The sequence below is a fragment of the Delphinus delphis genome, chromosome 1, assembly GCF_949987515.2.
Source record: "Delphinus delphis chromosome 1, mDelDel1.2, whole genome shotgun sequence".
Classification (NCBI taxonomy): Eukaryota; Metazoa; Chordata; class Mammalia; order Artiodactyla; family Delphinidae; genus Delphinus; species Delphinus delphis.
This window is the reverse complement of record NC_082683.1, coordinates 140,514,161-140,526,171: the sequence shown is the minus strand read 5'-3', so window position 1 is coordinate 140,526,171 and position 12,011 is coordinate 140,514,161. Positions and strand designations below refer to the sequence as shown.

Here is a 12,011-nt window from a genome sequence, read left to right as displayed (position 1 = left end):
ACCAATGGACAGATCATCCAAACAGAAAATAAATAAGGAAACACAAGCTTTAATTGACACAATAGACCAGACAGGTTTAATTGATATTTATAGAATGTTCCACGCAAAAGTGGCAGAATACACTTTCTTCTCAAGTGCAGCCAGAACACATCTTCTCCAGGATCACATCTTGGGTCAAAAATCAAGCATTGGTAAATTTAAGAAAATTGAAATCATATCAAGCATCTTTTCTGACCACAATGCTATGAGATGGAAACCAATTACAGGAAAAAAACTGTAAAAACCATAAATACATGGAGGCTAAACAGTACATTACTAAATAACCAAGAGATCACTGAAGAAATCAAAGAAGACATTAAAAAAATACATAGAAACAAATGACAATAAAAATATGATGACCCAAAAACTACGGGACACAGCAAAAGCAGTTCTAAGAGAGAAGCTGATAGCAATTCAGTCTCACCTCAAGAAACAAGAAAAACCTCAAATAAACAATATAACACTATACTTGAAACTACAGAAAGAAGAACAAAGAAAACCCAAAGTCAGTAGAAGGAAAGAACTCATAAAAATCAGGCAGAAATAAATGAAATAGAAACTAAGAAAACAATAGCAAAGATCAATAAAACTAAAAGGGGTCTGATTGAGAAGATAAACAAAATTGGTAAACTCTTAACCAGACTCATCAAGAAAAAAACAGAGGATGCAAATCAATAAAATTAGAAATGAAAAATGAGAAATCACAACTCACACCACAGAAATACAAAAGATTATAAGAGACTACTACGAACAACTATATGCCAATAAAATGGACAACCACGAAGAAATGGACAAATTCTTGGAAAGGTACAATTTTTCCAAGACTGAACCATGAAGAATTAGAAAATATAAACATACCTGTCACAACTAATGAAATTGAAACCATAATTAAAAATCTTCCAACAAACAAGGGTCCAGGACCAGATGGCTTCACAGGTGAATTGTATCAAGCACTCAGAGAAGAGCTAACACTGATCCTTCTCAAACTCTTCCAAAAAATTGCAGAGGGAGAAACACTCCCAAATTCATTCTGCGAAGCCACCATCACCCTGGTAGCAAAACCAAAAAAAGATATCACAAAAAAAGAAAATTGTCGACCAATATCACTGATGAAAATGGATACAAAAATCCTGAACAAAATACTACCAAACAGAATCCAACAACACATTAAAAGGATCACACACCATGATCAAGTGGGATTTATCCCAGGGATGCAAGGATTCTTCAATATATACAAATCAATCAATGTGATATACCACATTAACAAATTAAGGAATAAAAACCATATGATCATCTCAATAGATGCAGAAAAAGCTTTTGACAAAATTCAGCACTCATTTATGATAAAAACTCTCCAGAAAATGGGCATACAGGGAACCCACTGCAACATAATAAAGGCCATATATGACAAACCCACAGTAAGCATCATACTCAATGGTGAAAAACTGAAAGCATTTCCACTAAGATCAGGAACAAGACATGGATGTCCACTCTTGCCACTTTTATTCAACATAGTTGTGGAAGCCACAGCCACAGCAATCAGAGAAGAAAAAGAAATTAAAGGAATACAAATTGGAAAAGAAGAAGTAAAACTGTCACTGTTTGCAGATGAGATGCTACTCTACATAGAGAATCCTAAAGATGCCACCAGAAAACTGCTAGAGCTAATCAATGAATTTGGTAAAGTTGCAGGATACAAAATTAATGCACAGAAATCTCTTGCATTACTGTACATTAATGATGAAAAATCTGAAAGAGAAATTAAGGAAACACTCCCAGTTACCACTGCAACAAAAGAAAAAAATACCTAGGAATAAACCTACCTAAGGAGACAAAAGACCTATATGCAGAAAACTATAAGACACTGATGAAAGAAATTAAAGATGATACCAACAGATGGAGAGATATACCACGTTCTTGGATTGGAAGAATCAATATTGTAAAAATGACTATACTACCCAAAGCAATCTACAGATTCCGTGCAATCCCTATCAAACTACCAATGGCATTCTTCACAGAATTAGAACAAAAATTTTTACAATTCGTATGGAAACACAAAAGACCCCAAATAGCCACAGCAATCTTGACAAAGAAAAATGGAGTTGGAGGAATCAGGCTTCCTGACTTCAAACTATACCACAAAGCTACAGTAATCAAGACAGTATGGTACTGGCACAAAAACAGAACTATAGATCAATATCTTGCACCTGATAGATCTATCAGGTACAAGATAGAATGCCCAGAGATAAACCCACACACATATGGGCACTTAATTTACAACAAAGGAGACAAAAACATACAACGGAGAAAAGACAGCCTCTTCAGTGAGGGGTGCTGGGAAAGCTGGACAGCTACATGTAAAAGAATGAAATTAGAACACTTCTTAACACCATACGCAAAAATAAACTCCAAATGGATCAGAGTTAAATGTAAGACCAGACACTATAAAACTCTTAGAGGAAAACAGAGGAAAAATACTCTTTGACATAAACCACAGTAAGATCTTTTTTGACCCACCTCCTAGAGTAACGGAAATAAAAACAAAAATAAACAAGTGGGATTTAATTAAACTTAAAAGCTTTTGCACCGCAGAGGAAACCGTAAACAAGACAAAAAGACGACCCTTAGAATGGGAAAAAATATTTACAAATGCAACAACAGACAAATGATTAATCTCCAAAATTTACAAACAGCTCATGGAGCTCAATATCAAAAAAACAAACCATCCAGTTAAAAAATGGGCGGAAGACCTAAGTAGACATTTCAAGGAAATGTCAAGGAAGACATACAGATGGCCAAGAGGCACATGAAAAGATGCTCCACATCACTAATTACTAGAGAAACGCAAATGAAAACTACAATGAGGTATCACCTCATGCTGGTCACCTCAGAATGGCCATTATGAAAACATTGAGAAACAATAAATGCTGGAAAGGGTGTGGTGAAAAGGGAACCCTCCTGCGCTGTTGGTGGGAATGTAAATTGATACAACCACTATGGAAAACAGTATGGAAGTTCCTTAAAAAACTAAAAATAGGATTACCATATGACCCAGCAATACCACTATTGGGCATATACCCTGAGAAAACCATAATTCAAAAAGAGACATGTACCACAATGTTCATTGCAGCTCTATTTACAATAGCCAGGACATGGAACCAACCTAAATGTCCATCAACAGATAAATGGATAAAGAAGATGTGGCACATATATACAACAGAATAGTACTCAGCCATAAAAAGAAACAAAATTGAGTTATTTGTAGTGAGGTTGTTAGACCTAGAGTCTGTCATACAGAGTGAAGTCAGAAAGAGAAATACAAATACCGTATGCTAATATATAGATATATATATGGAATCTTTAAAAAAAAACTGGTACTGATCAATCTAGTTGCAGGGCAGGAATAAAGATGCAGACATAGAGAATGGACTTGTGGACATGGGGTGGGAGGGGGAAGCTGGGGCAAAGTGAGAGTAGCATCGAGATATATACACTACCGAATGTAAAATAGTTAGCTAGTGGGAAGCAGCAGCATAGCACAGGGAGGGCGATCAGCTGGGTGCTTTGCAATGACCTAGAGGGGTGGGATAGGGAGGATGGGAGGGAGGCTAAAGAGGGAGGGAAAACGGGGACATATGTATGCATATGGCTGATTCACTTTGTTGTACAACAGAAACTAACACAGTATTGTGAAGCAATTATACTCCAGTAAAGATCTATTTAAAAAATAAAAAGGTTAGGGCTTCCCTGGTGGTGCAGTGGTTGACAGTCCGCCCGCTGATGCGGGGCACACGGGTTCGTGTCCCGGTCTGGGAAGATCCCATATGCCGCGGAGCGGCTGGGCCCGTGAGCCATGGCCGCTGAGCCTGCGCGTCTGGAGCCTGTGCTCCGCAACGGGAGAGGCCACAACAGTGAGAGGCCCGCGTACCGCAAAAAAAAAAAAAGGGTAAGTGAAGCTCAAGTTGTGCCCATAAAACTCACTTAAGATGAGAGAAGTCACCAGTGGTGAAGAAGCTTTGGGAAGAGTATCAGGCACGAGACAAGCACAAGGTCAGGGAATAAATGTACTGGTACCAGAAAACAAGGCAAATGAGAGTACCAGGCACTAGGTAAGCAGCCAGGACAGCATCAATGACAAGCAAACATGAAAATGAAGCAGCTCCTCTTCAAGCCAAGAAGCCTTTGAAGTACTTCCGACTCCTGAGTGTGGCCAATTCAGACTCCAAGTGAATTAACATTGGGTGGATGGTAAACAGATAAACAAAACCAGTGGGAAAGGAAGCAGAAGTGATTATAGTACAAAATATGGAAGTTGTACAGAGGAGCTGCTTAGAGAAGTACAGCCCACCAGGTGGTTTCAAATTGCAGCTCCACTATTTCTTAGTCTATAACCTTGGAAAATTATTTTACCTACCCCAGTTTAAATTTCCCCATGAACAGAAGGGCGATAACATATCCTATCTCACGCTGTTAAAAGAGAGAATCATTATTAATCATTTAACGTGTAGTAATCACCCAACTATAAACTATCAATGATCATAAATATTGTATAGTTAATTTATTAAATCATAGTTCTGGAGTTTAATGTATCTAACGTTAGTTTCAATTTTGGCTTCTGCATACAGTCTGTTGGATTTATTATGCTGGATCTTCTGTGATCCCCTAAATATTTGTGTGCAAGCACTTTGAGGACTGCACAGGGTTAAAGCACGGTACAGCTCTGTTGTCACTTACAGGTGGATATGGCTGTGTGCACACATTATTTTGAAAATATAAAAGTTACAAACAGATTGACCATCTTGCTCTGACACCTATTCTATAAAATTATTCTAGTTCCTTTAGTGATAATTAAATCTATCCCCACCATGGCGACTCTTGCATTAGATTAGTCAAACTGAGACTTTCTTTCCTAAAATGGCTGAACATACTGTTTTGGTTCTACCAAACCACAAAACATGAAACCACAGTCTAAGTCTAAAACATCACCCTCTGTGGTGTGGAATGCTGCAAATAAAGTCACTGCCAGGCCAACTTTTTGTTTGATGTAGCCAATCTTCTTCTCTTCCAGTTGACACCCTTTTAAAAAAGGATGAAAAGCATTGGTAACACTCCCTGAACATTGACCTGAAATGTCCATAATGGAGACTCACTACAAGAAGCCAGAACTCATGAATAACATCAAATGATCTTTTTATGATTATTTTTTGATCTAGTATTGTTTATGTGAAATAATAGGCCCACAAAAACAAACTGAAAGTCTAACTATTTACATGATATGGATAAAAGCAAGTTTTTCTTCTTAAGTCATAATCTACTGAAATTTATGCCCAGTAGTTTTGGAACTCAAATGAATAATTTGATGCACCACTAACAGTAGGACTTAAATTGTCTCAAGCCCTTTTTTAAAAAAAAAATCAAGTTGAAACAGTGACTATCGTATTAAAAGCACAATGCTTAATCTTAAACGCTATACCATTATTATATATGCATTTCTATATTATTTTTCAAGACTCAAAGAATCAAAGTGACCATTCAGTTTGTAAAGTTACTATTCACCTATTTGATACACGGCCATGAAGCAGCTTTGGAGGAAAAGCAGTAACCGCTGACATGCTGAATGCACATAGACGATAATACCTCGTTTCATCTTTACAACCGACCTATCAGGTAGGTACTGTTAAAAGTCAGGTAGAAAACCCAGTCCCTTTCTAGAGCTCATTCTCTTAAACACTATATAAATTCTAGGGAAAACTTGTTCTTTTGTTTGTTTGCTTTTAAACCTGATAGCAATAATCACAACTATCACTGTGACTGTGATTTGCACGGTGCTTGGCAGTGACATCCTCTATCTGCTAGGATATGTAACAATAGTTTTATGTGGACAGAAAAGGTCTAGTCAAACTTTGTAAGCTACAATGATCAGAATTCTAATGGTGAATAAGGAAATAGTTAAGGCACAGCAGAAACATGAATGGTACTGACGTTAATATCAAGTTATTTGGCAACTTTTAACAATGATCAAGGTTACAGTAAGCAAACAATAGAGTTTATGTTAGTAGTTCCATCAGGACAATTACTGGAATAAAAGTTAAGGAAGCCATTGTTTTAGAAAGGGTTGTTGAGAGTGAAGATCCTGAATATGAGTGGAGATAAAACAAAATTCAGTTCAAGGAATAAGGGATAAATATAAAACTTTTGTTAGGATGTGTCCTATCTACTCCAAGTCACTCCAGCACAGACAGACCTAACCCTTATATGGTTTGTCACTAATCCGAAGAGAGAACCTGGAAAGTTCAGAAGCTAAAAAGATTTTCAAGAAGACAGTAAGTAAGCAAAGAAACATGTAAGATGTTTAGATTTTCTACAATCTTGGAGGGGTTGAGGGTGTCATTCCCTTTTTGCTGGCTATTTCACTCTTCCTTCTAGAGCTAGACAACGCTACAAGAACACTGGGTGAACAGAAAATATCTGTGCCGGAAAGAGAGAGAAGCAAAACTAGAAAATGTTGAGAAGTGAAACTTTGTATATTTCTTGAAAACAAGAATTCGGTATCTAATCACCCTCTTCATTTGGGCCTTATATTTCTAAAAGCATTTCTTGTATTTCATACTCCGCTGGTAAACTCAGAGACCCTCCACCCATAGATTCCAATCTTAATTCCAAGGCACTTCTCTTAATAACCACAGAGTTTAGTCATGGTTCAAACACATCTTGCTGTGCCCTAGACAGATTCTACAGTGGTCTTTGTGGCCATTTTCAGCTTTGCTGATTCTACCCCAAGGGCATAATCACCAAGAATGCAGAGTGTTCACCAGACAGCCTAAGGGCATGGGGATCATAAAAGATCCCAGCTGGAAAAAAATTTTCGTTTATATGAAATAAAATACGGAGCTTAGAGGGTCATGATTTTCATTTAAAGAGCAAAGATAGTAGAACTAAAATGTTTTGTGTTAACTTTATTCTAAATAAAAAATGCATTTTCTTTATAGTTCTTAACTTTTGTTTAAAAAAACCAGCTTTGGCATGAAAATCATCATGCATAAATGAAAATACAATTTAATGAAATGTCATATTTTATAAATTTAAGTGATGCAAACATTTGACTTATCTGTTAAAATTAAGCTGCCAGGTTCTTTTCCACATGAAACAAGCTCTGTTTTATTTCATGTGTTACCAAACTGTGTAATTTTATTTTTCAAGAAACATGAGATGGAGAGATGAAGGAGGGAGGGCCAAACTTCTTGAGTAATCCGACTAAAGTTGTCATGCACATGCTGTATCATTCACATTGTGATTGACATTTATTTGTAGTTTGTATTTTGTTTTATACATAGAGGAGTCATTGCTAGTGAATTTTTTTAAAAAAGTAAGATAACAATCTGCTACCTTGCTGTCATCAACATCTCCAAATTATGGCCTAGGGCCAAAGTCTAAGTTTTGGCCTCCAGATGTTAATACTTAGGAATTTGGTGTCCAAATGGATGACTCCTGATAGGAAAATGTTTGGCAACAGATGATAGACCAGTGAAGCCTACAGTTTCTGAAATCAAACAACCTAGATTCAAATATCTAGGCTCTGTCCCTCCATAGCTCTTGACCCTGGTCAAGTAGCTTAGCCTTTTTAAGCTTCCGTTTCCTTACCTATATAACAGAGAAAATTATAGTATCTTCCTCTTAAGGTTGTTATGAGGGTTTAATGATATAATGCATATACAAGTTCTTAGCACAGTGCATGGTAAATAGAAAAAAACTTGGTACATGCTAACTACCATTATTATATTAATAATCTGAAATGCTAACTCTAATTTTGCCATTCTAACAAATATTTCCACCAACTGCTTCAAAGTTATTAGTGTCAAAAAATACCAGGTCAATTTCAATACAAACTTCTCTATCAGAGACGGGATGCTTACAGCCAACATCCAGAGTTATCTTGCCAGTTGCTCTTCCGGCATCATTGACAGCAACACACGTATAATCACCAGCATCCAGATCTTGAGTTTCTTGAATCTTCAAAAGTCCCAAGAGAGGGTCAATGATGAGAAATGGTGAGGGCCTCAACTCAAGATCCCCTAAGTCAAAACAAAGCGGAGAATGTTAAACAGTTAGATGTTTACATAGTTTGCTATTGGTTTGATTGCACAACTTCTGAAGAAAACGACTGTAAAGTTTTTAAATACAAGTGTCTTGCACAGTGCAGACACTTAAACAATGTTTATGCAATGAAAGAATGAACTGTTTCTTGGTAATGAGCCGACTTATTAGTCTGTATAATTCCACAGGCTAATCTAGAGTCAAAAATCAGGTCCTAAATGAATTATGTACAAATATTTCCTACCATATATGTACCTAAATGAGAACAAACTCTTTGAAGCTATGTTGGGGGACTGGGAAAGAGTGGCAGCTGTCACTGTGGCTGTGTTAGGTAAGAAGGGAATGGGAAGATGAAGGTTGAAATGAGGTTTCTACCATCTTTGTGGCAGGATGAATTTCAATTACCCAGGAAATGCTCCGGAGACTATGGGTGTTCTTAGTTTGGCTAATGACCAGGTTTCTGGTTTGCTGAATGTTCTCAGTCAGATTTTGTCTTGTGAAAGGTATGAGCTGCCTGAGAGGATTCTAAGAATGGCTCGGGAAGTAGGAACCACAGCTGGCTAGAGAGGGTAGGGAAGAGCTTGCTGAGAGAAGAGAAAGAATGGATGAGGAACTCTTGACAATGGCCAGAGAGGAGTACTGTTATATAAATCTCCCAGGATACCTCTACTAAACCTGTATTAGGCATCAAAGTTCTTTAAGTTGGAGTTAGAGGTTTTTTTGGAAGAAGCAGGCAGGGGATAAATGAGTGGAGGATGGAACCTGATATCGAATTTGACCTCGGTATGAGGGTAGAATGACCCAAGAAAGATGAGTTATTTCTGGGTTACCTGTCCCTGCAGTGCCTCAGATCTCCTGAGAACCATTTCTATTTGAAGGCAGGCAATGCCTCAACAAATCTCTAAGTTGGGTTAGCCTTTCCTTAGGCTTCCCTTCCTCCAAGGTTTCCCCTCATGGAAGAATGAATTTCACCAGGATGACAAATATCATAAAAAATTACCTAGTACTGATGTTTAAGTGGCAGCTTAGTGTCCATATCTTTTTTGTTTGTTTTTGTAAAGGGTGATGTCAAACTCTTGGTGGGGATCCTAAAAAATTCCAGGAGGTTTAAGGGCCATTGCCTTCGGGTCTCAGAGCACGCCCAGATGTCAAGTCTGAAGAGGTACTCTCCAAAATGCCATATACTAGCTTAGCCATGTGCCCTGGGACTAAGGACTGTGGAAGTAACTTCCTTAGCTTTTAACAGGCTAAAACGCCAGAGCTAGTAATTCTCTAGGACACTACATAAAGCAACAGACTCAGAGCAACAAACAATTCTCCTTTTGTTTTTATAATTTGGGGAGGAGAAGAGGTCAAAGGAGCCATAAATTTAAAAACAAAAAAATTACATTAGCAACTGTCAGTGCCAAAAATAAAGTATTTTTCAGCATTCCAACATTTAAAACCCCAATCATCCTTTTAAGCTTGCTACTGGATACCACGCGAGAATGAGAGAAGCAACTAAAGGCTTGTCTATGTGCCTCTGGGAAACTTTCATAACTAAAAGCAGATGATGTTGACATAAACTTTCCTCCCTCTAGGGGAGGATGCAATGTGACCAAGCTGTTCATCAAGCATTAAAATGTTTGGACTAAAATGCATTTAGATTTTTGGATTTTACTTCTCCTTTACTTCTTCTGTATATGTCAGAGCACATACAGGATGAAATAAAGACTAAAAAGCTACTTTTTGCTAGTAGCTTTTTTTTTTTTAAATAAAAGTGTTTAAGGAATAGCAGTAATGAAACAAAATATAAATTGGAAAACACTGGCTAGATCAAGTTTGCATTTTGATCACATTTTGGTCATCTCTCTTGATTTCTACTGAACAATTAGTAATCAAATTATTGAGAAGCCATAGAGAAATACAGAACTTTGAGATGAAAATGACTGAGGAAGTATATACTTTTAATAGTAGATAAGATTAGAAGAATGTTTACACACATAGTAAAATATATGAACTTTGCTGACAATCTATTCTAGGATTGAACAATCATTACCATTAAGGAGGATTCTTTCTGCTTTAGTTTAAATTCAATTCTGGCCTCTGTGGATGCAAAGGCTAACGGAGAGATCATTATCCCTGACATAAGACCCTTTAAATTGTTGAAGGTTCTTTAGTGGTTCTCAAAAATGTTTGTCTCAAGACCTTTTTATACTCTTAAAAATTACTGGGGACTTTAAGAAATTTTTATGTGGATTATATTTATTTGTACTTCGCATTTTAGAAAGGAAACGGAAAAATTTTAAAACGTAAGTATTTATTTTCTAATAACTCATGACATTTTAACATGAATGTATTTTATATAAAAAAAATTTCCCTGAACAAGAGAAACTTAGTGAGAAAAGTGGGACTGTTGCACATTTTTGCAGATCTCTAGAATGTCTAGCTTAATAGAAGAGAGCTGAGTGTTCATTTTTGCTTCTGTTTCACTTTTTTGGATATCACATATCATGCAGCTGAGATGAGTGTGAAAAAGCCAAATAACATCTTAGTATCATCAGGAAAATAATTTTGATCTCATGGATTCCCTGAAAAGAATTGTGGGGAACCTCCAGGGATTCCCAACTACACTTTAGCAACAACAGATCTAAAGAAACAAATTCAATTTACTATTTGACCAGAAATATTCTTTATACGACATTTTAATAGTGTCCCTGATTCTTCTCTGAACCCACTTTATGTTGCTCCTTTCTAAAATCTAAAATTTGGGGGGGCATTTGTATGTACGAAATTCCTTTTCTCAAATGGTCTGAATGAAATACAATTTATTAATGAATGATGGTTGCTAAAGGCTGCAGGACAGGGGAAATGGGGAGCTGCTGTTCAACAGGCATAAAGTTTCAATCATACAAGATGAGTAAGTTCTAGAGATTTGCTGTACAACAGTACCTAGAGGTAACAATAGTGTACTGTATGCTTAAAAATTTGTTAAGAGGATAGAGCTCATGTGTTCTTACCATAAATAAAAAATAAACAAATGACCACATACTTTATTCAATAAGAACTGCCTGAAAAAAAAGCTATGAACAAAAAGCTATTCTTATGGTTAGGGAAAGAACTATTCTTTCCCCCTGTGGTTTCCATAAGGTAGGATCTTCCCAACCTTGCTGCTGTCTCATCCCCAGCAGAGGTGGCAAAGAAAGGTCCAGCTGCCTCCTCGTCCCTTTCTTTTTGGAGCCAGTTTGCAGGTAGAAGAGTTTGTCCCCTGGCTTTTCTCTTTATGATCCAGATTCTGCTTATGGAATAAATTGCCTGCCTGGGACTGGGAGAAGAAGTGATACTGGGGTTCAGGGCAGCTCTGCATATTGGAGATGAACATCAATTGAAGCAGGTCCTCCAACATGATCTGTCAGTGCTTAATGCCCACATGCTAGCTCTGTTGGTGCATAACTCGAACAGAGAAATGGGATATGATTTACTAGGCGCACTGAACTCAAATGTCTCTGGTTGAGAAAAGAAACTACTAGGCAGTCAATTCTAGAATCTTCCACGTGGTGGCTGCAGAGCTCCCTAACTCCTCATTCACCTCCCAAAAGCCATTTGTGGGACCAAAGCTGACATACAGACTACTCAGGAGAGTAGCACCTACTTGGGAGAATAAAAGACTTTCTCTCTGTGACTCAGCTATTTACAGGCAGAGAAATCAGCAGGTTCCATTACTTTAAAGATTTTTTTTATTATTAACATAAACTACTGATTGATATTTTTCTGGATTTATTTAATTAAGATGTAAGTTTGAAACTTTTATCTACTTCATTTGTAAGTTAAAGATTTAAGTTTTTCAAATAAGGAAAATTAGTTGTTGTTGACTGAAACCTAATTAAGAAGCAAATCGA

At 37.0% G+C, this 12,011-nt stretch overlaps 1 protein-coding gene across 1 annotated transcript in view; it reads right to left on the bottom strand.

The window, feature by feature from the left end:
- The window catches only part of HMCN1 (hemicentin 1), a 519,438-nt gene that overhangs the window by 272,549 nt on the left and 234,878 nt on the right, over positions 1 to 12,011 (bottom strand). Inside the window, exon 15 of the mRNA XM_060035358.1 lies at positions 7,953 to 8,111. Coding sequence (XP_059891341.1) covers positions 7,953 to 8,111 — 159 coding nt within the window. The remainder of the gene's footprint in view (positions 1 to 7,952; positions 8,112 to 12,011) is intronic.